Source organism: Phyllostomus hastatus, unplaced genomic scaffold, assembly GCF_019186645.2.
Source record: "Phyllostomus hastatus isolate PE091 unplaced genomic scaffold, TTU_PhHast_1.1 phas_contig_98, whole genome shotgun sequence".
Classification (NCBI taxonomy): domain Eukaryota; kingdom Metazoa; phylum Chordata; class Mammalia; order Chiroptera; family Phyllostomidae; genus Phyllostomus; species Phyllostomus hastatus.
The window spans coordinates 7,247,612-7,275,296 of NW_025333999.1; the positions used below are offsets into that span (position 1 = coordinate 7,247,612).

At 50.0% G+C, this 27,685-nt stretch overlaps 3 protein-coding genes across 6 annotated transcripts in view; 2 read left to right on the forward strand and 1 right to left on the reverse strand.

The window, feature by feature from the left end:
* The window catches only part of GATAD2A (GATA zinc finger domain containing 2A), a 105,310-nt gene extending 93,982 nt beyond the window's left edge, over positions 1-11,328 (forward strand). For 3 of the 4 annotated variants that reach the window (XM_045853201.1, XM_045853200.1, XM_045853203.1), the window contains exons 5-13: positions 78-209; positions 1,351-1,440; positions 2,044-2,175; positions 2,328-2,495; positions 4,262-4,541; positions 5,808-6,106; positions 6,778-6,852; positions 7,128-7,323; positions 9,501-11,328. In XM_045853201.1, coding sequence (XP_045709157.1) covers positions 78-209; positions 1,351-1,440; positions 2,044-2,175; positions 2,328-2,495; positions 4,262-4,541; positions 5,808-6,106; positions 6,778-6,852; positions 7,128-7,323; positions 9,501-9,631 — 1,503 coding nt within the window. In that variant the 3' untranslated portion in view covers positions 9,632-11,328. The remainder of the gene's footprint in view (positions 1-77; positions 210-1,350; positions 1,441-2,043; positions 2,176-2,327; positions 2,496-4,261; positions 4,542-5,807; positions 6,107-6,777; positions 6,853-7,127; positions 7,324-9,500) is intronic. The other variant, XM_045853202.1, reaches the window with a different exon arrangement.
* Positions 11,329-16,385: 5,057 nt separating this feature from the next.
* Positions 16,386-18,272, reverse strand: TSSK6 (testis specific serine kinase 6). The gene has a single exon (XM_045853300.1). It carries the CDS (start codon positions 17,650-17,652, stop codon positions 16,831-16,833), a length of 822 nt encoding a protein of 273 aa, XP_045709256.1. The 5' UTR covers positions 17,653-18,272; the 3' UTR covers positions 16,386-16,830.
* A 148-nt stretch (positions 18,273-18,420) lies between these two features.
* NDUFA13 (NADH:ubiquinone oxidoreductase subunit A13) lies at positions 18,421-27,587 on the forward strand. Its single transcript, XM_045853302.1, has 5 exons — positions 18,421-18,565; positions 25,432-25,510; positions 26,704-26,775; positions 27,165-27,234; positions 27,402-27,587. The coding sequence occupies exons 1-5, from the start codon at positions 18,472-18,474 to the stop codon at positions 27,519-27,521; spliced, it is 435 nt and encodes a 144-aa protein (XP_045709258.1). The 5' UTR covers positions 18,421-18,471; the 3' UTR covers positions 27,522-27,587.
* The last annotated feature ends 98 nt before the right edge of the window (positions 27,588-27,685 follow it).

Genomic DNA, 27,685 nt, shown 5'->3' on the forward strand with positions numbered 1-27,685 from the left:
AATGCAGCTGGTGACAGTGGGGCCTGTGAGCCTGGCTGCTGACCCTCCTTCTTAACCCTGTTATCTTGCACTTGCAGAAAAGTAGTCCTGAAGAGCGAGAAAGGATGATTAAGCAGCTGAAAGAAGAATTACGGTTAGAAGAAGCAAAACTTGTTTTGTTGAAAAAGTTGCGGCAGAGTCAGATACAAAAGGAAACCACCGCCCAGAAGGTGTGTGCAAGTCTGTACTTTCTTCAAGGGTCAGTGAGAGTCATTCAGAGCTGGGGACAGAAAGACCAGTCATGGGAAGATGGGTTTCCTCAGGGGTATGAGTGCCAAAGTCTTAATAAAGAACTTGCAGACTCAAGTTTCCATGTTGGATTTAGAGTACTACTGGTCTAGAATGTTCCAGATCTGAGTACATAAAACTCACTTCCTGTGAAAACATCATGGTGTAGTGGAAAGCCGATAGATGTGTGAAGCTGCTGGAAGCACACTTCTAGGTTCAGAGCTCTGTCCCAAGTTTGTTTTTAGAAAGGCCTTCTGCCCTACAGATGGTTGTGCTGGTCGTCACAGGCTACTATGGGATTGTGGGTGGAGCTCCTGTCCTCCGGCACCTGCTGTCTCCCCTGGTGCCTGAGGCTTTTTGTGGTGCTGTTCTGGGCACAACTCACCATGTAGGGCAAGTTTCATGTTTTGTTGGATTTCTGTGAAGGTTCGTGGTTGATTATGCAGCTACTCTTATGATAACCACTGTCATTCAGCCAGAAAAGTGAGTGCATGTGGGGCAGGACGGCTGGCAGTATGTGTAGAACATATATCTCCTAAGAGAGAGGTTCAGGAGAAGGACACTCACCAGTCTGACTTGAGGGTTTGCCTGAGCTCCCACTCCATCCAGTCAGCAAGTGGATATGGCCTAATGTCTATTAATCTTTAGGTGGACAGACTCTGCCTATTATTTGTTTCCTTGTCAATTGTTGAAGACATGGTATAGTGACCCAATTCTGTCACTGCCTCTTTCCTAGTGAAATATGTTCCTTTAAGAACCCCAAGGTTGGAATTAACTTGTCCAGGCCCTGGGCCCTTTCCCATTTCCAGTCCTTCCTGCCTCCTGGAGGGCAGAGTCAGTACCTGAATTAGAGTGATGATGGGAGTCACCAATGAGCGAGGGGTGCTAGAACAACTCTCCTCTGCACATTTCGATCATGTCAGTTCTTTTCACAGATAGACAGGAGTCACTTACCAGGCTGGAAGCAGAACCTTTGCAAGCCTGGTATCTCTAGAAGAGGAAGAAAACTATCCTCCATCAGAATTATGGGGGTGGGGCAGGACTGGTGGCTGTCTCATCTCCTGAGTGTCCTGTCTCTTGCAGCCCGCAAGCTCCACTGGGAGCACTGTGACTACCCCTCCCCCGCTTGTGCGGGGCACCCAGAACATTCCTTCCGGCAAGCCATCACTTCAGGTCAGTGTTCTTTCCTCATCAGACTTCTGAGCAGCCCTACAAAAAGGCCGCCTGTTCCTTCTGATTAGACTGAATGAGGTTTACCTGCTGGTGGCTCCAAAATAAATCATGTTCACGTCCCAAACAGTGCCACCATTTACATCATAAACAAATCACACCAACACATAGGGGGCCCTTCCCATGACTCACCCCTATTGAGATTGGAGAAGGGACTAAGATCCACCTATACGGATTGGGCTCCCTTCATCCTGAGTTTCCCAAAGGCAGTGGGGCCTTGTCACAGCACGGCTTCCAGCCTCCTCTGCTCACAGGGCAGCCACAGAACTGAAGTCTGGACACGGCCCCTGCTCCCCTCAAACAGGCCCCAGCTCCCACCAGCAGGTGGCAGCACCAGTCCTGATTAGTTGGACTCTTTTCTGTGGTGGGGCCTGTGTCTTCACTCAGCCCAGGTTTATAAGTCTCTTATTGGCCTCTGTGTTCCTTGTGTTTCTTTTATTACCCCGTTCTGTTTTTGTTAACAAGTATGTGGATTTACAAAAAAATAGCAAAACCTGTTTGTTTTTAAAAAGCTGTGTAAGATCTGGGGGTTGTTATCGTTGACAGACCTCTTCAACTCGAATGCCTGGTAGTGTCATCCCACCACCCCTGGTCCGTGGTGGGCAGCAGGTGTCCTCGAAGCTGGGACCGCAGGCGAGCTCACAGGTTGTCATGCCTCCACTCGTCAGGGGAGCCCAGGTGAGCGGGGTATACCCTTGGGGCAGGAGTATGCCCAAACAACTGCCTACCTTGCAAGAATGATCATTTCTAGTCCTCAAGCTGGGATCCCATTCCTTCCCTGTACCTCCGTCCATTGTCCCTCATTGTCTTGTCCCCACCCCACCCCACAGCAAATTCACAACATCAGACAACATTCCAGCACGGGACCACCGCCGCTCCTCCTGGCCCCTCGGGCATCTGTGCCCAATGTGCAAATTCAGGGGCAGAGGATCATCCAGCAGGGCCTTATCCGTGTCGCCAATGTCCCCAACACCAGTCTGCTCGTCAACATCCCACAGGTGAGGGCCATGCTGTGCCAACATGGGGGGTGTACCATGCAGCTACCACTGAAAGGGCCCATGGTTCTGGGGCACAGTGGGGTGGTGCAATGTGACCTACCTGTACTCTCAGAGCCAGGTGAGGGCTTGTGACACCCCTTGTGGTTTGTACTTGAGCTCCTTCAGGCAGGAGTCCCATGTTCAGATTTGCCATATGGCAGAGATGGAAAGTTGCTGATGGTGAAGGGTACAGACCTGAGTGGAGACATGGAGAGTCTGAGCAGTTGTAGGAGGCAGGTTCGGGGGGATAGAAGAGCCCAGGAAAGGTGTCTGATGGGCCTGGAGATGGCTGGGGCGGGGGAGCACCAAGGCCTCCCCTTCCCCCTGCAGGCACAAGCATGTAAAGAGCATGTGTCTGCAAACGTCCTCAGCCCCAGCACATCTGGGGCTTCACATCCACAAGTCCCTTCAGCTTTGGATAGAGCCTCCAAGATGAGGTGGGCCTATCTCTACCCAACAGAACTGGAAGATGGGACTGGGAACCAGCAATCTGGAAGCAAAGCTTCACTGATAAAATTGCTGAGTCAGCTTCTCTGCTTTCTTTTGGTCAGGGTCAAGTGTAGTCCTGCCACCACATAGGGATGTCCTGGCAGAGCAAAAGTTTGACCTATGCAAGCAGTTCATTTACCACATAAACCTTGACCACATCCCTCTGGTGTGACCCTGTTCCCAGCTTAGCATGCTAGGAGGATGGAAAGCAGGCCAGCAGCAGTAGAGCTGGGGGAGGTTCTGCTCCCAGTGGGGTGGGGAACCCAAAGGGGTTCAGGGAAGAACTGGTCAGTCAATAGGAGATTGTCCAGGCCAAGGTGCTACGATGGCATCCTCCATGTTGGGGAACCTCTTTGCCTCAGAGATCCTCTGTGGGCACAGGGGTCCTGGGAGAGCATAGGAGCATCCTGGGCTTTCTGAGCCCTGTGATACATTATAGGCAAGTTACCAAGTGTGTGCATTTTCTTGGGGATGATAGCAGCTTTTCTCAGATTTCTAAACGGTTCCTCAGTTGTAGGATGTTAAGGGCACTGATGTGGTTAGCTCCAGGTTTTGGGGAGAGCACTTGACAGTTGGGGGTGAGTGGACTGGAGCAAGGTGACCATGGAGCATTGCCACTGGGATTCAGACAAAGACAATAAAGTAGTACAGGAATAATAGCAAGGGGTGAGGGATGAGTGCAGGAGCTGCTTTGTCCTACAACCCTGATGAAGGCACATGACTAAACCATTAGCGTCTCCTGATGTGCACACACACAGGTGCTCACAAGGGAAATGCCACAGATGCTATTTGAGCCACCATTGTACCCCTTTGAGGACGGAGGCCACCACACCTGTGTTGAGAGAAAGCTCAGGCCATAGAGATAGGACAGTGGCAGTATTGTCTAGGTTGGTGCTGGGGAACCATCGACAAGGTTATGTCGTGGTTATGGTGATGGCTTGCTTCAGGGGTGTCCTCCTGGCAAAATACAGCAAATTACAGATTCTGAATGTGTGTGGTTTATTGGATGTCAATCAGCTAAGCCTCAAAAAGTGTGTAAAATATTAGTCATCTCATAAGTTATATGTTTTAATGCTACTCTGCCTGCTGCTCACAGCTTTCAGGCAGCTTGGAATTTCTCAAGGACTCATTAGTTTAGTGCAGCTAATGTTTCTGACTTGGGCTGTGGGTGCAGTGGTAGGGCCTGCCTGAGAGCTGGGCACTCCCAGCACCCTGACCTGGTTGTTATTTCCCAAAAGCCCTCCCCAGCCTCACTGAAAGGAACGACAGCCACCTCTGCTCAGGGCAACTCCACCCCCACCAGCGTGACCTCTGTGGTCACATCTGGTGATTCTCCGGCCAGTCGGCAGGCGGCTGCCAAGCTTGCACTGCGTAAACAGCTGGAGAAGACGCTGCTTGAAATCCCCCCGCCCAAGCCCCCTGCCCCGGAGATGAACTTCTTGCCCAGTGCCGCCAACAACGAATTCATCTACCTGGTTGGCCTGGAGGAAGTGGTACAGAACCTACTGGAGACACAGGGTGAGTGGGCCCTGGGCTAGGGCTGTTTCCATCTCTTGCCACTAAAGTTTCTGTTAGATACGTTTTTTTTTTGTTTGTTTGTTTGTTTGTTTTTCAATGTATAGCACATGTCCGGGTACCTACAATGTACCCAGAAGTGTCTTAAAGGTTGGAGATTATGAATGTTGTTTCATTATCAGCTCTGCTTGCTCTGAGGTTTGGTAGCTTCTTAAACACATTGCAGGCACCTTTCCTACTAGTGCCTCCTGAGAGCCAGGCCCCGATGAGGTCCAGCGGTCTCCATATGTGTGGGCCAGGGGACAAACAGCAGCACTGTGATGTGGGTGTGCCATGTGGCAGGTGGGCAGTGAGGAGGAATGCCTGCAGGAGACGTTACATGACAGGTTTTGCTTTCAGACAGAAAGTCATCACAGAGGTGGTACTTTGAGTGTTCAGAGCCCCTAAGATGGGAGAGGGATACCTACACCTGAACCAGACTCAATAAATCACCCTTCTTGGAAGCAGGTTGGAAAGCGCACCTGCATGTCAGGAGGTTTCAGGAATAAAAGGACATAAACAGGATAGTGATCAAAAACAATATTAGAAGTGGTGGTGGAGGCCATGTTGTCTCTTAGGGAGCCTTCACCAGACACTGAACTGGGGACACTTGTGCCCTGTGATGGACCTGGTAGTAACATTAATTGAGCAGCCAGCTTGAACCCTCTTCCTATGTGATCTTGTCAGCTTCTCAGTGCTGAGGAGGAGGCATAGTTAAAACTGGTCTGGGGGAACAGGGGAGGGGCTGACAGGCTCTACCTGTCAGGTTGCCTTAAGGGACCACAGAGAGGGTTCAGGCTCTGATTCGGCCTGAATGTGTCTGAGTCCTTTTGGTATTTCCTTTATGATGAAGTCATATTATTGGCAAAAGAGCTGTTGCAAGGCCAGTATAGGAAGGATGGTCACAAGGCGGAGTCGGGACAAGATGCATCCCCATCTTGCTCTATGGGTGGGCAAGGTGATTGGGGGGACCCAAGTTGGTGGCACAAATGTTTTTGAGAATTTATACCAAAGATGCCTGACCCACAGGGTTTCCAAAGCTTTGGCCAGAAAATCTTCCCTGAGGCCTGGCCCGGTGTATGCACACAGTTGGCATCAACTTTAGTTTTCTGATAACCACTGGGCCATATGGTTCAGGATACTGCTCGTGCTCTATCCTGCATCCCGGGTGGTGGGGGCTCTAATGTTGTCTTGTTTCTTTAATGTGCACCCACCCACCTCCCCCTACAGCAGGCAGGATTTCAGCTGCTGTTGTGCTGTCCCGGGAGCCCTACATGTGTGCACAGTGCAAGACAGACTTCACGTGCCGCTGGCGGGAGGAGAAGGGTGGTGCCATCATGTGTGAGAACTGCATGGCGTCCAACCAGAAGAAAGCGCTCAAGGTGGAGCACACAAGCAGGCTGAAGGCTGCCTTCGTGAAGGCACTGCAGCAGGAACAAGAGATTGAGCAGCGCCTTCTGCAGCAGGGCCCTGCTCCTGCACAGGCCAAAGCTGAGCCCACCACTGCCCCGCACCCCGCTCTGAAGCAGGTGAGTCCTTGTCTGGAAGCCAGAGCTGTGACCTGGAGGCCTGGGAGCTGGACTGGGGCCTTGCCCTCCAGAACAGGTGTCTGTTCCCTGGCAGGGAAGTTGTCCCTAGCAGGCACAATGTTCTGGCATTCAGTGCCACAATCGGCAAGCATCTGCCTGATTGTTAACTGTGTCTAAATTGCATTTAATGGTGGTGTTTGGTGGTGAAAATACTAATTTGTAGTTTCTTTAGATTTTGTAGCTTTCACGCTCAGTGCCGGCTGACAAGTACTTCTTGTCTTTAAGGACTTTTCTGAAAGCCACATTGAGATACAAAAGAGGCGTTTGGAAGAACTATTCTAGCTAAATTAAGGAGAGAAGGAAGTTTGAAATCAAGTTTTTTTGTTTTTGTTTTTTTGGCTGCTTTTTTTAATGCTCTGCTTTCCCACCCCTGTAGATCCAAAGCTCCCTGTTGGCAGTTTTTTGTATCTTTGGAAGTCATTTGTAACTCACTAATGACCATATCTTCTCAAGGTCTCTGCGTAGTGGGAGGCCACACTGCCCTCAGGAAACGACCTGTCCTGTGGGGATTAGGATTCGTGTGGCCACAGCTGCTGCCCTTTGGTCACTCTAGGTCACCCTGGGCTGGCCTGTGGATGGTGCTGACCTTGATTTCAACCCCATTTGTGTAGGTCATAAAACCCCGGCGTAAGTTGGCGTTCCGCTCAGGAGAGGCCCGCGACTGGAGTAACGGGGCTGTGCTACAGGTCAGAACTGCAGTGCTGGGAGTCCCCTGCACCGTGCCACCAACCAGCCCTCACGCCCCAGACCGTGACCACGTCAGCTGCCTGTGTCTGTCTGTTTCTCTCTCCCTCTTTCCTTCCCCTGTCCCCTTGGTGTAACCTGGTCTCCTGATTTTGGACTTTAGGGACCCTGTGTGGGTGGGAAGAGGTCAGCCACAGCAAGGAATGGCTGCACTGAGCATCTCACCCTCTGCCCTTCCCTTCCCCACATGAGCCATGGCATCCTCTCTCCACTGTAGGCCTCCAGCCAGCTGTCCCGGGGCTCGGCCACAGCACCCCGAGGTGTCCTGCACACGTTCAGCCAGTCACCCAAACTGCAGAACGCAGCTTCAGCCACAGCCCTTGTCAGCAGGACTGGCAGACATTCCGAGAGAGCTGTTAGTTCTGGCAAGGGCAGTGCCACCTCCAACTGGAAGAAGGCACCCCTGAGTACAGGTGGGTAGCCCCTCAGGGGCTCTAAGTGGGGATCTTGCTGGGGTTGGGTCCATTCTTTTCTTATTTTTAACAAAGACATGCATGTACACAGGGTGAAGGGAGGTGGCACAAAGGGCCCTGGACCCCCAGATCTGCTCCCTGAGAGCGGCTGCCTCAAACTCTTTAGCTAGATCTCTTCTGTTCGCTAAATAGGATGCACTGATCAAGTGGCAGCCCTGGATAGATACTAACTGCCCTCACTGTCTCCATACTCTGTACCTAAACTCGCAGCCCTGGACACGAAATGTCGGACAGACCCAATTCAGGCAGCTACCCTATCATCTGGTGGACTGCTGTCAGCACAGATAATCATCCTACCCTCCTTCCTGCCATAGGGCACACCTGTTTTTACTGTTAGCTTATGCCTTTCCTGCTGTACTATTTCTTGCTCACCTATACAGTGTCCTTTATTCCCTGATCTGTAGGCCACACTCTCACCCCTTCTTCTGGCTTGAACAGGTCAGGAGGTGCAAAGTACAGAAGAGAATAAGAATGCAGGGTGGGGAGGAGGGGGGACCCTGTCACCGGAGCTGAGATTTTAACTGAGGTGAGCCGCAAAGGCCTCTGAGGAGACATTTGAGGAATGGTCCAGGGCATGTGGAGACGTTCAGGTAGGTATTTTTTGGTCCTCCACAGCCCCACCATCCTGGGTCATCCTGTTTTTATTTTTTAAATTTCTTATTTATGTGCTAACATTAGAAGAAAATTCACTATTTCTTGTGTCTATCAAAAATGGGAAAGTGAAATGTAGGCACAAAAGGCTGAGTGAAGGAGATGGGTGAGAGTGCTCGATTGTAGGAGTTGAGCTCATGCTGTGCCCCTCTAGGAAGAAGCAGCTCCATCATAGAGAGACCCTAGTCAGACCTGGGAAGGCAGGGCTGTTAGTACAACTGAAATACAGGAACCCACTGTACATGCAGCTGATCATGGGGTAGAGAGATGGTCAAGTCTCACAGTCTCCCACAGAAGAGCTTAGGAGAAGAAAGACGTTCATCCAACTGTAGAAGAGTTGGGGCCTCCTGCCCTTCTTAAAGCTGGGAACACATCAGCCAAAGACAATTTTGCTCAGCATGTATAAGATACAACTGAAAACTCACGGGCTGGTTAGAAATTCTTTTTATGGTAAATTTGAAAGTATATGAAATAAGTAGAAAAGTCAAGTATGAGTATATGCATGTGTACACTGTTAGCAACCACGTGAGAACTACGCATGCACTTAAGGGTAATGTTTGAACGGGAATATGAAGAAGTAGTTGCTGAAGTAAAGTGTCAGGGTTTAGAAGCCACTTTCCCAGGAGAGTCTGCCACAGTTCCTGGTTACCTGGGTTTTTAGGTGGTGGTTTGGAGGAAACTGGGATTTAGTTGGCAGTGCTGCTTTGAACATGCAGGGAGGACTCCTTAGTGCATTTATTAACCTCAGAACCTTTGTTCCACAGAGTATATTAACCTCCTCCAAAAATACTCTTGGGGTAATACATTTATTTTGGGAGGGCCCTGCTACAGCTGGGGATCCAGAGCAGTCCTTACATCAGGCCAGACAAAAACTGAGGTGCACTGGTGTGTGGGCCAGTTTTTCATTTTCCAATTATAAAAGTGATGCTAGTGCACCCTAGCTGGTGTGACTCAGTGTATATTGAGTGCAGGCCTGCAAACCGAAGGGTGGCCGATTTGGTTCCCAGTCAGGGCACATGCCTGGGTTGCCAGCTAGGTCCCAGTGGGGGGCGTACAAGAGGCAACCACACATTGATGTTTCTCTCCCCTCTTTCCTTCTCTCTAAAAATAAATAAAATCCTTTTAAAAAGCGATACTAGTTCATTGGGGAAATTGAGGGAATATAAAAAGGGAAGATGGTGGCAGTGGCTAGTACCTTCTACCTCAGGAGAACAAATGCAGCACTTAGAGGCCTTCCTCAGTCATCTCTTCTCATGTCACATGTGTAAGTAAGTTTCCTACAAAGGGATTATGCTGTGGTTGCCATTCAGCATTTCTTTGAATGGCCTAATGAGAGACTGTTACCATCTCGTTTTAAGTTCTCTAAGCTCTAGGCTGGGAGTTTTGAGGCCCATGCTAGGTGGGCCCTGTGTCCTCCTGAGCCTACCCCTGACTGGGGCTTAGTCTATTGCTCTGTTCTATTGCAGGTGGGGCCCTTGCATTTGTCAGCCCAAGCTTGGCGGTGCATAAGACCTCCTCGTCCGTGGACCGTCAGCGGGAGTACCTCCTGGACATGATCCCACCACGCTCCATCCCCCAGTCGGCCACGTGGAAATAGTGCGAGCCGGCCCAGTGGAGAACAGGCTCCCTCCTCCCTCCCACCTGGCCTGCCACCCTCTGCTCGATGGGGAAGACACACTGCTCCCCAAGAGAGCGAACAAGCGTCTGCCACACTGTGGTAGCAAGAGCTCTGTTCTTGGTTGCAAAGTCTTGTCGTGGCTGGAGGGCTGCTTCACAGGTGGACGAGGATTATCATTACTGGGGGACCTTTCCCGTGGGCTTCCCTCCTTTCTTTGCCTTTAGTTTGCCCAACACCAGCAGAAAATCGGACCTCGGGGGCTGGTTCTGCTCCTGCCCTCTCCTTCAGCCCCCTCAGGGCACATGGGTGGCCTGGACACTGTGACACACTCAGGCAAGACCAGGGAGCCTGGGGCTTCTGAAGTTGAGCGGACCGTTCTGTTTTGTTTTTGCTTTTTCCCGTCTTAGCCTCCCAATCTTTGCCTTCCTTCACGGCAATCTCTAGGTTGACTTTTTTTTTTTTTTTTTTTTAATCACCTCATGATGATGGAGTTTAAAGTAAACCATGCAGACCCAGGGGTTCCTGCCGAGCACAGCTCCCATGCCCCAGAAGATGGGCCACTGACTGACCAGCCCTCATTCGCTCCAGCGGAAGGCCTGTGCTGCTGCTCGTCCCAGAGACCCCCCCAACCTCCCACACTTAGCAAAAGAACAAACTGCAACCCAGACCCAGCCAAAGAGCCTGGGATGCTGGAAGCCACGCTGCTGCCCTCGGAGAAGGGAGGAAAGAAATGGCAGCAACATACAGAGCCTGAGCAGGAAGTTGGAGGGGCGGGCTATTGTGTGTTTTTGTTGTTGTGGTTTATTTTATTAAATTTTTCCTTTTCTTTTCCTTCTTATTTTGATGGACAACATCCCAAGCTGCCCTGGCCTGTACTCCCATCAGGTGTGTCAGGTGGGGAGGTGCCCCTGCCCCCACAGACTTCAGGGTTTCCATTTGGGTCTAGTTTAGAACCTTCCCTTCAAGGAGGGCCATGCTGCCAGCGTCCCGCCTTCAGGTTTTCTTTTTAACCCTCTTTAGAGTCCACAGAGATGTCTTACAAAGGATCAGGTCTGCTCTTAGTTGTGTTTTATTTTGGTTTCTCCCACTCCTTAAAAATCATTTCCATGAGGAAAGGCAGATGTCATGTGCATGCTGCACATGAAACCAAGGCCATGCACGTGAGGGCATCCCATGTGTGTGCACATGCGAGTATTGATGTGGAGATGGGTACACCGCTCCCCACTTCAGCCCCTGCCCTGGTTTTCCTGTCCATGCAGTTAGGGACTTAATTTAAAATCCTTATTTTGTAGGGCTGCCTTCTTCAAACACACTGCTTCAACATTCTAATAAAGGCTCATTTAACCCCCTCTCATGTTGTATGAATATCAGTGTTTAGAAAGCATTTTTGACATTCAGTAGAAGACCTAGTTTTGGAAAACTTTCTTTTTCTCTAGGACCCTAAATTTCTCATTGATTTTTGTTTTGAGTAGATGGGCTGAAGGAGGGGAGGGCAGGGAAGGGTGGCTTTCATTACAAGATCCAGGGATTTTGGGGGAAAGAGGGAAATTAACATTCAGGAGTGAAGGGGAAAAGGTGTGTTTATACACCAAAAACTCAAAGAGTATGTAAGCATTTCTATTCCTCGCATTTTTCTGTGTGCCTGGTAAATAAATACCTGTCTTATACTACCCTGAGCTGCTATCCCTCTCTGTTCAGTTACGTGGGCCAGTCTCTACAAATCCTCCAACAAGGAGCACTAGGCTGGTCACTCCTGGCAAACAGACCTCAGTTCTGTGCAGTAATGGGATCAGGTGTCTGGGCCAAGGTCTCTTTTTGCACTGGAGGGTTGTGCCAGGATTGTTACACTCCCAGATGGGTTGACAGGTCTGTGACTCAAGGGCATATGTTGGTCCCCAGCGCCATCAGAACCTGGCTCATCACACGCTTAGGAACCACATGTCATTTCAGCTCGCCTGGCCGTACCCCCTTGGGTGGACAGGACAGCTGCGCCCTGGCTTTGCCTTCTCCAGCTGAACACTCAGGCACATTTCCATCAGAGAGTACCAACTGTGGTGGAAATGTAGCTTTTTTTAAAAGGGGAGCAAGTATGTGAGAGGCTTTAATCTTTAGTTCAATTCTGTTTTAAACTCCTACCTCCCTTTTTCTTCAGTTTCCCAAGTTGCAGTGTAACAACTACAATAAATCCCAAATGGGTGGTTACGTGATTAAGTTTAAGGTCTTTGCCTTTTTTTTTTTTTTTTAAGATTTTATGTATTTTTAGAAAGAGGGAAAGGGAAACATCTTAATGTGTGGCTGCTTCTTACATGCTCCCTACTGGGGACCTGGCCTGCAACCCAACATTGTGCCCTAACTGGGAATCAAACTGGGACCCTTTGGTTTGCAGGCTGGTGCCTCAATCCACTGAGCCACACGAGCCAGGGCTTTATTTTGCCATGTTAATACACACTTCTGTGTCCCAACTTTTTTGAGAGGGAAAGGGAGGGAGAAAGGGAGATAACATGGATGTACCAGAGCTACATCAATTGGTTGCCTCACATGCACACCCCCTATTGGAGACTTGGCCCACAACCCAGGAACGTGCCCTGAATGGGAATCAAACCGGCAACCTGTCAATTCACAGGCTGCACTCAATCCACTGAGCCATACCAGCCAGACCAAAGTTTTGAGGGAAAAATAAAGATGTGCATTATACATGGGTATAATGATTACATGTCATGGCTATATAATACCATGTATAATGGTGCACAAAACTTCGGATGCGGATTTTGCCCGGCAAAATTTGATAAATACCTCTCTGGATGTGGAGTTTGAACATACTAGGAAAGGATGTCAATGGTAAGAGTGTTCTCCTAGCAGCAAAGTTCACTCCCTCAATATCTGCCACAGCACTGGGGTCCTGGTCTCAGGAGCATCAGTCTGAGGAGTTGTGGTTTCCAGAAGCAGTGAGAATGTGGGAGGCCTCAGGCCCAAATGATGAATGTAATAGTTTCTAGTTTGTGACACAAACCCAACAGTAACTGGAAACTAAAACGTCAACTCCCCCGTGGACTGGAGTGTGGGGCCTCACAAAGCTTATTCCCAGTTTTGATGAGGGAGCAGGTTTGAAGCACTGAGCGTGAATGTGTAAGTGCACAGATACATGCATGCCCACTTAGAGCCGCCCACGGCTCTGGCCATCCTGCCCTTGTCTAATCCAGTGTCTTAACTCTGATGTCAGGACTCCTCTTTTTTAAGAGAAATACCAATTTGTGGTTTCACTAACGTGCATTCATTGGTTGCTGCTTGTATGTGCACCAACTGATAAAACCCACAACCTTGGCATATTGGGACAGTGCTCTAACCAACTGAGCTACCCAGCCAGGGCCTGGACCCACATCTTTGACAAGGCTGAAAACAGTCCTACACCAGGAGTCTCTCCTGTCGTCCTAGACCTTGGATCAAAAAGCTCTCCCTAGTGCAGAGGGAATAAAAGAGGCAAGTGAGTACAGCCTTGTCATGTGTCCCACTGGTCACTCCTATGGGCAGGAAGATGGAGTTTAACTCCAGTGGGCTTTTTTAAAATCCTCACCCAAGGATACAATTACTGATTTTAGAGAAAGAGTAACATTCAACCAGTTGCTTTCCATATGCAAACCTGCAACCTTTCAGTAAAAGGGATGATGCTGCAACCAAATAAGCCACACCAGGGAGGAGTAATGTAATGCAATGTAAACATTCTCAGCACAGGGGTGGAAGTAATGGAAATGATGGTCTTTGATGCTCCACCATAGGGTTTCTTTTTTTAAATTCTGAGTTATACTGCACATGATGTTTGCCTGAAGGACTTTTGAGTTTTTGTGACAGCTAAAGTTTCATAATCCTTAGCAAAGTATAATAAACAGGTATGCCAGTGCAAGGTTTTTTGGGAAGTGGATGTGGGCAGGAGTCACTTGTATTTATTCTAAATCTCTGATAATGTAAAACCAAAAAGTTGACCACCAAACCAAAATAGAAGTTCCAATAAACACAGGCTGGAATCACTGGCTATACATGGTGTTACAAGAACATTTTAGATCTGAAGGATAATGAAACGGATGACGGGTTGGCTGTATTTTTCTTTTGGCCCCTCAGTCCTGGTTTTCCTGCATTATCTAGTCCAGCAGTGGAGCAGGGTGGAAACTTGGGTAAGTGCAGCAAGGTAACCCTTTGTTAAGTGGGAAGAAGCAAAGGATGAGACATCTGCTCCTTGGACTTTACTTCTTATGGATAGGCAGTCCTCCCCAACTGGGTGCTATAGTTTTGCCTCTGGCCCTCCATCTCCACCAGAAGCAAGGGCTTTAAGGCCTGGGGGAGTGTGGTGAGACTCCAATGGGTTTTTCCCACTGGGCTGTCTCTTAGCCTCCAGTCTCCATCCTGGAGTGGTAGGTTTTTCTGAAGTGCTTTCAGGCTTGGTTCCCCATTGAGTGTCTTTGCCGTAGCACACAATATTACAGATGCAGGTTTTAAGTACAGAGGGAGCAACCCACCCAGGCCCTGAAATGAAAAATTTCCTGTTGAAAATGTGTTTTCAGAGGTTGACAGTTTCAAATTTTATTCATAACATGAGCTCTGAGTTTACTTTGGTAATGTTACCACTGTTTTCCTAGGTGCTTTTATTTATTTATTTTGCTGGTTCTTAATTTTGTTATTAAGGCATTCCTGCCTCTCGCAGTGAGTGCTAACTGCCTTCTCCAACAACCAGCTTGGTTTCACCTGGGCAGGTACAGAGCTGACAGAAATTAAACCCAAACCAGTCTACCTGTGACACATTGACTGCTGCCCTATGCTCTGACGCTGGCTGCAAAAAGCACACTTACGGGGTGCTTTCTTAGGGGCTTTGCACTCAGCCCTCAAGTGAGTCTTTGCTGATTCAGTCACAGGCTTCTTGGCAGACCTCCAGTTTCTCCAGCTAATGAATGGAATACTCACACCTGGTTCTGAGACTTTGTCCCTCCCTAAACCAAGCCATGGCCATGGGGTGGGAGGATACCTTGGCTCATTGCTCATGCAGATTCACTAGTGAAGGGCAGAAATAAGCATGTGCTGTACCCCAGGCATTGGATCAAACCTGTGACAAGGGCAAAGAGGTGAAGAAAAGAGTGACAATCCTGACTGGTGTGGCTCAGTTGGCTGGGTGTCATCCCACAAAGCAAAAGGTTGCTGGTTTGATTCCCCATCAGGACATTTGCTTGAGTTGTGGGTTGAGACTGATTGATGTTTCTCTCTCTTCCTCTTTCTCTAAAATCAATAAACATATCAAGTGAGTATTAAGGAAAAAAGAATAGTGACAGAGGAGGTAAGCTTGGTAGGCAAAGTCTTGAATGAAAAGGAGAAACATTGCTGGGAGTGGGAACAGTCAGTGAAAAGTCTCAGAGGTAAGACCAAGGTGGGAAATAGGGGTGAGGATGTGTCTTTTATTCTGAGTGCAATGCCAACCCTTCCAACAACTGCAAGGTTGAGTTCCTGACCCCGTTTTCCAGGTGCAGAGCCTGAGGTATGGTCCAGGTAAGGAAAGGCACCCTTCTAGGGCAAATCAAAGGGTTGGGTTTTCTGCCTCAGTTCAGATAGGAACAAGCCAGGACTAAGAGGCAAGGCACTTCCCCTCTCTCAGCCTGTGGGGCCACAGCCCATTTAAAAGGGATGAGAGGAGAGCTGACACATAATCCCCAGGTGCCTGAGAGCCATGGAGGATGAGTGAGCAAGGGAGGGACATGGTGAAACCCACAAGCTGACCAGCCTCCTTAGAGATCGGTCACGGGCCTCAGGTGGAGCAGGTAGAATTAAGATTTAGGGAGACACTTCCCATACCAGTAATCTCATTGTAGCAAAATAACCCCCACACTCCCTCAGGTCATGTGCAGTCCCCTCTCCAGACAATACACTTTTACCTCTCCACCTCCTCTCCATTCCAGCCACAGGAGCTTCCTGGCATTACTCAAAACACACCAGCTCCATCCTGTTTGGGAACTCAAGAAACACTTCCTGCTGTTTCCAGTGTTGATTCCTTCAGAGTTCCACTCAGATATCTCCTTCAGTCCCTCCAGTGTCACCCCCAACCTAGCATTTAGCACAACTGACAATTTTTAAAAGATTTTCATGCAACTTTTTGACTTTTCACTTGCCCCCTTACTGAGGGCAGAGATGAATCTAAGCCTCTCTGCTAAGTCCGAAAGTTTGGTGCAAAGCAGGCGTTGTACCAAATAAATGCATGAATGATGACTGAACGAATCAACTTGCCCGACAGACTTATGCCACACCTTTAACTCCCCACACCATTAGCCTAAGGAAGGGCCCTCACTAAGAGGTTCCACCATCTTCCCACCTTCAGCCATATCTGGGTTCAAATCCCAGCTGTGTTCTGGGGCACGTGACATACATGTGGGCCTTAATTTCCTCGTCTGTGAACGCTCAGTTGACGTCAACACCGCACCTTCTGAAATACTAGAAAGATGCTGGGCCCTTGCTGCCCAGCCCAGCATCTCCATTCCCAGGACCATCACGACGCCGGGGATGACCCTAAAGCCCCTCTGGCTCTTCCAAGGATGGGAGGGGAACGGCAAATGGTCTGAGTTTCAATCCTCCCAACTCCCTTTTGAGAACTGTAGCAAGAACCTTCACAAACCTTTCTGTAAAATGGAGCGCCCGCGCCTGCCTTCCGGGGAGAGACCCCCTCACCCCACTCCGTAAAAGGTGGCCATCGCTAGAGCCCAGGTGCGACACAGAGCGAGTTTATTGCAAGTTACAACCAGGGTGGCGCCCTGAGGGCGCCGTCCCGCGACCGCCTCAGCCACAAGCCGAGAACCGACGCATTCCCGGTGCTTGCCCTCGCAGGCAGCTGCTCAAGGCAGCCACCTCCGGCAGCACAACCGCCGCTCATTCCGCGCAGGCGCAATGCTTCTGCATCCTGTGGTCCCGCCCCTTCCCGGGGCTTTTTTGCAGGGAATCGAGGATGCGCATGCGCTCTCCCGCTCTTCAAATCGCGCAGGAGGAACTATACTCGAAACCGGGGCGATCACGGTCTCGCGGTCGAGGAAGAGGAAAACGGGGAAAGGATGATTGGCGCATGGCGGCTTCACAGGACTCTGGAAACAGAGCGTCTGCGCCGCGCTTGCGCAGTGCTTGGGGAGACGGGAATTGGGAGGGGGGAACCCCGGCTTTTAACCGGAGTCTCCAGCGCGCAGCCAGCCGTTGCGCACTACCTGGCCCGCCGAAGGTCTGGCCGACGGGCTGAACTGCAGCAATTCCGTAATCAGGGCCTTGCAGCGCTCAGACAGCTCGAGGCCGTTGGGGTAGAGGACGCCGCGCTTCTGGCGCCTTGGCAGGCCAGCGATGTCTGAGTCGTCGAAGGGCATGCATCCGGTGACCATGACGTAGAGCACGACGCCTAGGCTCCACACATCGTACTTCTTGGGGTCATAGGGGATGCCCAGGAGAACCTCAGGCGATGCGTAGGCTGCCGAGCCACAGTAGGTGGTGCTCAGGTCAGGGTAGCCATGGGCCTGGCGGCCAAAGCCAAAGTCGGTGAGCTTGACGCGGCGCTCGTCAGGGCTCAGCAACACGTTTTCGCACTTGAGGTCGCGGTGCACCAGGTGGTGGTCGTGCAAGTAGCGCACGGCACCGGCTATCTGTGCGAAGAGGTCGCGCGCCTGCCCCCCGGGGATGCGCCCGTTGCGCTGCACGGCCTGCAGCAGGTCGGTGGCGGCTGCCTCCATCACGATGTACAGCTTCCCGTTGCACACCTCGATGAACTCGAAGACGTGCACAATGTGCGGGTGCCGCACGCCTCGAAGGATGGACAGCTCGCGCGGCAGGAACTTGTTGACGAAGTCTGGCGGTGCGCGCCGCCGGTCCACCACCTTAATGGCCACCGTGCCCTTGTACTTCTTCGATGTGGCCACCTTCACCTTGGAGTAACTTCCCTCACCTATTGTGCGGCCCAGTTTATAGCCGAGCTCGCTCAGGAGTTTGTCGCCCGACATGGCGCCTAGGGCGCGCGGGGAGCAGGAGGCGGCTGCTGTCGAGGGGCGGCCGGACTCCAATCTCGGGCCTAACCCATGGTGCTTGGCACCTGCACACCTGCACCCCCATGTGCCCACTCCTCGGCCCCCTCCGCCGCGGTGCCTTTTATTGCCCAGGTAACAATTTCTGCCTTGTGAAGTGACCACGGGCGTCACCTCACCTCGGGGTGGGGGCCCCGCGGCCGTCACCCCGCCTAAGGAAGGAAGCCCCCCAAGGCGTTAGGGCTTTGTGACTCATAATCGCTCTGAATGGTCCAGTTCCCGATGAGAGGCTACTAACAAGGAAGGGCTCCCTACCACTACCGAGGAGCAGAATCCGTGCCTGGGGTTGGGATGGCTCCTCGCAAGTCCAAATACAAGCAGCAGCAGCCCCCACCCAACTTCTTGTACCCAGCCCGCACAAACCCGGAGGGGGAGAAAACGAATAAGGGGGCTTAGCTCGGTGAAACGGCTCCCTCGGCAGTTTGATTGCCCTGCACACCGCCTCAGGGAGAAGGTGAATGGGAGGTCGTTTGATACAAGGACCCGGGTGACCCGACGGCGTCCAGAAGTCCGTACCGACTGAGCCACGCCCCATCTTGGAGAAGAAGAAATAACAATTCCTTGGCCGCATCGGGAGTCGCAGCCTGAGCTCCCCGGCACTAAACAGTCGCTACACCAGTGCCCTAGGTTCCCTGGCCCTGCTCTAGACCTGCGCGATAGCTTCCGCCACACTCATTGTGGCGGCGGCAGCTGGCACGTCACTTCCGCCCAAGACCGGAAGTGCAGAACTCTGTGAACATGGCGGCCTCGAAGGTGAAGCAGGACATGCCCCCGCCGGGGGGCTACGGCCCCATCGACTACAAACGGAACCTTCCACGTCGGGGACTATCGGGTCAGTGTCCGTCTGCGCCGAGTGTCAGGATCTGGGACTTTTGGGTGCCGCATCGGGAGCGGGACGCTGGGGAAACTAAAAGGCCTCAGTCTACCTGCAATGTGATGAGAGGCGGAGTCTGGGAATCCTACATGGTGTCAGTGGTAATAAGGATAACTGCAGCAATTTGTCGAACAATTACTAAATCTTTTAATTTCTTCTCTTAACAGCTCTGAAGTCAGTCTTGTTAATTATTCCCATTTCACAGTAGGTTAAACGGAAATTAGTATAGTCTGCGTTCCTAGCCCTGTTCCGCGCTTCCATTTTACAGGTGGGGGAAACTGAGGCCCAAAGGAGGCTGCGACCTTCCCCACCAGGACCACCTGTAGCAAAGCGGGGGCCAAACCCTGGGACATCGAAGGAATTTAAAAGCTATTCTGTGTGGTGGATCCTCGCTGGTGACCCCACCTGCAGGATATCCCAGGAATATGTATTCTTAAACTTTTCAAATGTTTTAAATAATTTAAAAAAAAATTTGAGGTTGGGTTTGTCACAGAAAAATGTGACAAAGGAAGTAAAAGGCACTCATACTCCACACCCAGGATTAACAAAGAAATACAAAGAAATTTAAAACATGTTAAGGGTGGCCCTAGCTGGTGTGGCTCAGTGGATTCAGTGCCAGCCTGCGAACCAAGTGGTCCGTGTTTCCATTCCCAGTCAGGACTCATGCCTGGGTTGCAGGCCAGGTCCTCAGTAGGGGGCATGTGAGAGGCAACCACACATTGATGTTTCTCTTCCCTTTATTTCTCTCTCCCTTCACTTCTCTCTAAAAAATAAATAAGTGAAATCTTAAAACACACACACATTAAGGGTCGATACATTTGCAGTAAATCATGAAACTTTACATTTAAAATATGCCTATCATGCAAATTATGTCTTAATTTTTAAAAAATTCATGGACATGGTAAAAAAAAGTCATGATTCAGACAGCAGGAAAGTTAATGTTTGGTGAAAACACATATTCTCCCTCCCTTTCTTGGCTTTTTTGTATTCCAGAACAGAAGTTGGTGAACATTTTTTTAAAGATTTTATTTTTATTTATTTCTAGAGAGAAGAGAAGAGAGGGAGAAAGAGTGGGAGAGAGAAACACTAATTGGTTGCCTTTCGTCTGCCTGGAACCTGCAACCAACCCAGGCTTGTACCCTGACTGGGAATCGAACTGGCAGCCTTTTTTTTTTTTTTTTTGCAGGGTAGCACCCAACAAAACTGAGCCACACCAGTCAGGTAGGCAATTTTTTTTTTTTTAAAGGACCAGATAAATATTTTATGCTTTACCTGGTTGGTGTGGCTCAGTGGATTGAGCGCCAGACTGCAAAGCAAAGGGTCACTGGTTCGATTCCCAGTCAGGGCACATGCCTGGGTTGCAGGCCAGGTGCCCAGTAGGGGGTGCATGAGAGGCAACTACACATTGATGTTTCTCTCCCTCCCTCCCCCTCTCTCTAAAAATAAACAAAATCTTTTAAAATACTCTTTAAGGTTTTATTTATTTACTTTTAGAGAGAGGGGAAGGGAGGGAGAAAAAGAGGGAGAGAAATACCAAGTGTTGCTGCCTCACGTGGCCTCCACTGGGGACCTGGCCCACAACCCAGGCATGTGCCCTGACTGGGAATCGAACCAGCGACCACCTGGGTCGCAGCCTGTTCTCAATCCACTCAGCTACACCAGCCAGGGCAATAAAATCTTTTTAAAAAAATATTTTATGCTTTATTGGCTAGAGGGCCACTGCTGCTGCTATTTTTTTTTTAAACAACTGTTTACAGATCTAAAAGTGTTACCCCAAGGGCCATACAGAAACAGGTTACAGGCCCATTAAACAGAGTCCCTGGTTCCATTCCCAGTCAGGGCACATGTCTGGGTTGCAGGCAGGTCCCTGGTGGGGATCAAGTAAGGCAACCAACACTGATGTTTCCCTCTTTTTCTCCCTCCCTTTCCCTCTGTCTCAAAATAAATAAATAAAATCTTTAAAAAACAAACAAAAAAAAACAGGTTACAGGCTAGATTTAGCACCATGTGGGCACTCAACTCATCCTGGAGCAGATTGAATGAATCTAATATGATCTGAGTCTCTTCCTTTTTTGTGTTGTAGTATAACATAACACCCAGACCAGTGCACCCTGCAGGTGTGCCATACGAGATCTGTTTACACATGTGCACCTGTGTGACCTGTACCCAGACCAGGCTACAGAAGGATTTCAGCCTATGGGCCTCTTTGGGCTCTCCCCAATCAGCATGGTTTTCTTTTTTTTTTTTTAATAAAGTCATAAACCGATGCTTTATATTGGTCCTCTTTCTGTTCATGTCACAGCTGTACCTCCCATGGGTCCTAAGTGCCATTCCCTGGGGTTGGCTCTCCTGATTGCATCCCTTTACACCAAATGCCATGGTAGCATATACCAACCCACCCCAGTATTTTCTTGGCTGCAGAGGTGTGAGAAAAATACCCCTCTGGTGCTGTGGTCTTTGTTTATGAACCTGCATTTGTTCATTAAATAGTTCAGTGTGCACATGGCTATGGGCCCTGTCTCAAAGCGTTCACTGTCACATCATGCCAAAATTCCATTGTGGTAAATGGTGAGGCCTGGGCTAACCAGGGCCTGCCTTAGCCAGGGTGGGTCTAAGGAACCTCTCTGAGGAGTTCCCTGGGTGGAGGAAACAACAAGTGCAAAGGCCTGTGCTCTGTCCTGCACCGCCCCCCCCCATCTTGTCTTCTTGGCCTCCTTCCAGCCATGCCTGTTTTGAACCGTGGTCCACAGCACCTCCCTCCCCATCAGTCTTATCCTCCCCTGCTCTTGTCAAGGTACTGTTGCCCCAAGCCGGGAACCAACTGCCATTATCTCTCCCTGGACCACTCACTGCCAACATCCCAAAATATGCCACACTAGCTCAGGCTGCCTTTAATCCACACTGCTCCCAAAGTGATTGCTACCCCCACATCCCCTCATCTCTTACACCTAGCTCCTCTCTGCATTCCCTCTTGTGCCCACTGTATGGCTCCTTTTTTTGTTGAGATTCCATACCATATATTTCACCCTTTTTTTGTGTGTACAAATCACTGTTTTTAGTCTACTCACAATTGCACAACCATCACCATGGTGTAAGATTATAGCACCTTCATCACCCCAAAAAAGAAACCCCATACCCATTAGCAGTCACTCCCCATTCTCCCTCCACCCTCTGACAACCATTAATCTGCTTTCTTTCTGGATTTTTTTCTTCTGGACATTTTATATAAATGCAATCATTCACTGTGTTTTTTTTGGTGTCTGGTTTTTTTCAGCACAGTATTTTTAATGTTCATCTAGCATGTGTCACTGCTTCATTCCTTTTTATGGCTGAATAATATTGTATGGGTGGACCACATTTTGTATATCCGTTTCCCACTTGATGCACCTTTGAGGTTTTTCTGCCTCTCCCCTGTTGCGAACAGTCATGCTATGACTGCACATGTACAAGTGTCTATGTGGCACATGTTTCATTTCTCCTTAGGTGAAATTTCACCAGGTATGTAATTGCTGGGTCATGATAACTCCACATTTAACATTTTGAGGAACTGCCAAACTGGTTCCCACATTAGCTGTCCCATTTTCTGTTCTTACCTACAGCATATGGGAGTTCAAATTTCTTCACATCTGGACACCAACTATTTTTTATTTTTTTGAGTCTCACATCCTGGTGGGTATGAGATGGTATCTCATTGTGGTTTTAATTTGCATTTTCTTGGTGACTAATATGTTGGGCATCTTTTCTTGTGTTTATTGGCTATTCGTATAGCTTCTTTGGAGAAAGTCTATTCAGATCATTTGCATATTTAAATAATTTTTAAAAGATTTTATTTATTTAGTTTTAGAGAGGGAAGGGAGAAAAACATTGATGTGTGGTTGCCTGTCATGTGCCCCCTACTGGAGACCTGGCCTGCAACCCAGGCATGTGCCCTGAGTGGGAATGCAAACAGCAACCCTTTGGTTAATAGGCTTCTGCTCAATCCACTGAGCCACACCAGCCAGGGCCATTTACACATTTTTAAATTTGGTTGTTCGTTTTGTTATCATTGAGTTTTAATAGTTCTTTATAATAATTTTAGATACTCTTCTCAGATACATGATATGCAGATACTTTCTCCCATTCTGTGGGTTATCTTTTCAGGTCCTTTTGCAGCACAAAAGTTGTTTTATTTTAAGATTTCATGTATTTATTTTTAGAAAGAGGGAAAGGGAGGGAGAAAGGGAGGGAAGAGAAACATCAATGTGAGAACCATTGATTGGTTGCCTCTTGTATGTGCTCTGACCAAGGACTGAACCATTAACCCAGGCATGTGCCCTGACCAGGAATGGAACCAGTGACCTCCTTGCAGAATGACACCCAATCAACTGAGCCACTAATGTCAATGAAGTACAATTCATCTATTTCTTCTTTTGTCTCTTGTGCTTCTAGTGTCATATGTAAGAAACCATTGCGTCATTCAAGGTCACAGAGACGGACTCCTAAGAATTTTTAAGTTTTAGCTTTTACATTGAGTTCTTTAATTCATTTTGAGTTAATTTTTGTAGATGGGAGTAGGAAGGAGCACAGTATTCTTTTGCATGTGGCTATCTAGTTGTTCAATTTGCTGAAAAGACTATTCTTTCCCCCATTGAATTGTCTTGGCATCCTTGTATAAATTCAATTGACCATAAATGTGAGGGTTTATTTCTGGACTCTCAGCTCTGTTCCATCGATGTACATGTCTGTCCTTATGCCAGTGCCACGCTGTCCTGTACACACAGCTGTGTGATAACTTTTGAAATTGTGTAATGTGAATCCTCCTACTTTGTTCTTTTTCAGAATTGTTTTGGCTATTCTGGTCCCTTGCATTTCCCTATGAATTTCACGATTTGCTTGTCAGTTTCTATTAGGCCGTGGGGGGTGGGGTGGAATTCTGAAGGGGACTGTATTGATTCTACCTCATTTTGGACAGTGCTGCCATCTCAACAAAATGTTAAATTACCTTCTGATCCATAAACCCAGGATGTGTTTTTATTTATTTAGGTCTTCATCCATTGTCCATATACCCTTCTGGGTAGGCCACTCTTTGGCCTCCCCCACCATATCGGAAGCTCCAGAGGCACAGACATCTCCCACCCAGGGCCTGGAGTCTGGGCCTTGCAGCCTTAATGAGGAAGAAATGAGTTAGGGCTGTAACATCATAAAGGGTACCAGGTCCTAGAATTTATCTTACAGATGGGCCCACACTTGGGTACCTGGTGTGATGGCAAAGAATTTTCACACAGACAGCCTAGGTCTATCCCCTGCAGTGGGGCCAGAAGGGGAGGCTCCCAGGCCTCTCTGCAGTTATTGAAAAGAATGAAACATCTCTGATGAAATGCCCTACACAGGCAGCCAACCACTGGGGGTGCCAGGAGGAGTCCTGCCTCTCTGTGCAGGAACCAGCTTGCCCTCACTGACTTGAGCTGGTGGGCTTTTTTTAGTTAGTTTGTTTTTTAAGAGTTCAGCCCTGGCTGGTGTGGCTCAGTGGACTGAGCACTGACCTGTGAACCAAAAGGTCCCTGTTTTGATTCCTGGTCAGAGCACATCCCTGGGTTGCAGGCCTGGTCCCCAGTGTGGTCTCCAGAGGGGGAAAAGAGGGAGAGAAACACTGATTAGTTGCCTCTCATATGCACTGCAACCAAGGACTGAGCGCACAACTCGGGCATGTTCCCTGACAGGGAATCGAACTGGTGAGCTTTGGCTTTGCGGGATGACACCCAACCAACTGAGCCCCACTGGTCAGGGCCTGAGCTGGTGGTTTTAACAGGTTGAACTAAAGGGAGAAATAGGAGCCAGTTTCTTATTTATCTCTTGAGTCCAGCAGAGGTACCTGATAAGCCTTGTGTTGGAGCTGAGCTGAAGAAGAAAGAGTCTCCACTTTGTCTCCCGATGAGGCCCACAGAGTGGCATCACCCATTGTTTACTGGTTCTTTACTGGGTATTAACTGGAGCTTGACCTGGCTGAGTCTATCCACTTGTCACAGCAACCTCAAGGCCTGGCTGGAGAAGAGACTATGCTCGAAAGATGAGGGGGTGCAGGGCCAGCCAGCCCCAGCCAGGCCTCAGGTGTCTGGGTCTCCCTGGAGACCCCAGCGGGCTCACAGCCTGTCAGTCAGGATTATGGTGGATGCCTGCTAGAGCTCAGTAAATATTCATGTCATCTTGTCCCATGGGGCCTGGGGTGGGAGCAGCAGCACCCCAGGAGGCCAGGGTTTGGTGGCAACCCCTGAAGGGCACTGCCTGCCTCTGGCAGTGTTGTCCAGCCCCCTGTGGGCAGCATGCAAGTAGGTGGCCCAGGCAGCCAGGAGCCACCATGGAGCTGGAACCCAGCCATGGACACCATCAGCAAAACCACGTCCTAGAAGATTGCGGTCCCAGGGCTGCCGAACCATGAACATGTAAACCCTTGAGCCCTCCTGCAGTCCCTGCCCAACCTGTACCTTCCAGGCACCCCAGCATGGGGGCAAAGGTGTCGAAGCTGCAACAGCCTTGCCTCAGAGAGAAGCTGAGGCTTCTCTGATGTCCCCTGCCTGCAGACTGGGCAAACGTGATAGAAAATGTTCTGCAGCTGTGGAAGAGGGGGTATCCAAAGAAGGGGGCTGGTGGACATTCCATAGAGACAAAAAAAATAGCCTGAAGAAATAAATACAAGCCATTTCTGGGAAGGGGTTGGGGATTCTCACCTCCATCGTCTATATTTCTGGGGTTATTTGTACAACGAGCGAATTTTGCTTCTTGAGAAGAAATGACAAGGGTGGCCTATTTCGCATGCAGATGCTGAGCCGGCACTCCTCTCCCCACAGGCTACAGCATGTTCGCTGTGGGCATTGGGACCTTGCTCTTTGGGTACTGGAGCATGATGAAGTGGAATCGTGAACGCAGGTAGGCCTTGTGCAGGTGAGGGTGGGCAAGTGTCTATGGACTTCGTGTACGTCAGGGACCCTTGTCAATCCTCCAAGCCTTGGAGACCCAACAAGTTCATTGCTGGATTTTACCCTCGACGATTGACTAGAGAGCCAGGAGCTTGCCTCCAAGAGTTAACCAGGCGCTTCAAGGGTCTGGGTTAGGATAGCCCATTGGGTAGAGGTGGAGGAATAGTTCAGGAATAGGGTTTCCTAGAGGCTTTTGTCCAGGCAATGATGATATAAGGTCTTAGAAAGCAGATCACGCAAGACAGTGGCCATGCCAGCCACATGGGGTCTGAGGGAACAAGTCTTTCCGGTGGCCTCAGTTCAGATTCTGTCCACCTCTGAGCTCTCCTGAAGCCCTGCCAGGTGGCTCCAACCTGACTGCCTGGGCTCCTCTACCGTGCCCCACCTGTGTCATGTGTTTTAGCATCCCCCACAAGGCCAGGGATCTCTGAGGATGGTGCTAGAGAAAGCCCAGCTTGTGGTGGGTGCTCCACATTGTTGAGTGAATGCAGGGGCACCTGGTGGGTACTGGATGTTAGGGCCCCTGCATTGGACAGGCAAGACCAGGCCCAGCCTCTCAGGGGCATAGAGTAGTAAACACAGTATATGGCTGTGGTGGGGTTAGCAGCCTGGGAGATGGGGCTGGGAGAGGGGTTGAAGTTCCTCTACCCCTTCCCTGTGCCTCTCTAAAATTCCTGCTGATGTGGGGACAAGGCCAAAGGCCACTCCCTGGGCCACAACATGGCTCTACTCCCTGCACTTCCCAGCACAGACAGGGCTGGTGGCTTGGAAGATGCTGAAAAGCAGGGAGAAGAAAGGAACCGCCTGCTCAGGACTCACCCCCCAAGGTTATTTTGAGATGAAGGGGACATGTCCCATAGCCCTGTGATGAACACTCCCCCTCCTTCACTGCAGTCATAGGCCTGGGTTATTTTTAGGATCAAAAAAAACTTTTTAATTGAAAAGAAAATGTGAAGCCAGCAGTCTTGTGAACCAATGCCTGAGCCAGCTGGGTCCCCATTTGGACCCACTGCCCAAGCTCTGTCCTGCTTGCTTGCCTCTTCCACCATCTCGTTCATTACCCCGAATGTCCAGGGACCATGTTGTCAGCACCCCCAGCCCGCCCACTAATCTGATCCAAGTGTTGGTTTTGGGGTTTCACAGGCGCCTGCAGATCGAGGACTTTGAGGCCCGAATTGCACTGATGCCGCTGTTGCAGGCAGAGAAGGACCGGAGGTGGGGCCACCAGGACCAGGGTCAGGAGGTCACTGGACTGAGTTCCTCAGCATGCAGTGTGGGGACAGCAAAAATGCACATGGGGGCTGGCAGCTGCACCCTTGTGCACATGGACTGCTGTCACCCTTGGAGAGGGCCCTAGAAAAGTGGATACCCACGGGGGAGAACAGGAAGGCTTCCTGTAAGAGGGGATGTTGGGGCTGGAGCAAGGGGATAGTAAGAGTTTGCTAGGGAGAGAGGTAAGGAAAGAAAGGGGTCAGTGTGTACAGGGTTGGAAGTGATAGGAGATGATGGGGAGGTTGAGCAGGGAGGGGTCTGGCAGGAGCATTAGGCAGGAGTCCCTTGGGGTTCTCAGGTCTGTCCCCCACCTCCCACTCCATCCTCGGCAGGATCCTGCAGATGCTTCGGGAGAATCTGGAAGAGGAGGCCATCATCATGAAGGATGTGCCCGACTGGAAGGTGGGTGCCATGCAGGGAGGAGGGCAGAGGTCTAGGTCACTAGAAGGGCAGCCTCCCACAGAAAACCTAGGTCCAGGACAGGTAGCAGGTGCTGGGTGAGGAGAGGAGAGCAGCAGTTTCTGTCTGACAGAAGCCAGCACCCCCACCTAAACTTACTTCCCCCACAGGTGGGCGAGTCTGTGTTCCACACAACACGCTGGGTGACCCCCATAATGGGTGAGCTGTACGGACTGCGGACGAATGAGGAGATTCTGAATGCTACCTATGGCTTCATCTGGTACACGTAGGGTCCGCTCCTCAGCGGCTGGACCCCATCCCCTCCCTATGGAGAGAATAAATGCTCTGGAAATCTGTCTGCCTGTGTTCCAGGGAGTGAGTGGCTCAGGGAAGAGAAGCACCACTGGGTCACTTGTGATGTGGGGACTCAGGGACTGGGCCTGGGGATTCGACA

What these genes read in the sequence shown, in the direction of transcription:
- NDUFA13 (XM_045853302.1), top strand. Translation starts at nt 18,472, where the DNA reads ATGGCGGCCTCGAAGGTGAAGCAGGACATGCCCCCGCCGGGGGGCTAC. An exon ending in TCCACGTCGGGGACTATCGG is followed by an intron (nt 18,566 to 25,431) that starts GTCAGTGTCCGT and finishes CTCTCCCCACAG; the next exon opens with GCTACAGCATGTTCGCTGTG. An exon ending in AAGTGGAATCGTGAACGCAG is followed by an intron (nt 25,511 to 26,703) that starts GTAGGCCTTGTG and finishes GGGGTTTCACAG; the next exon opens with GCGCCTGCAGATCGAGGACT.
- TSSK6 (XM_045853300.1), bottom strand. Translation starts at nt 17,652, where the DNA reads ATGTCGGGCGACAAACTCCTGAGCGAGCTCGGCTATAAACTGGGCCGC.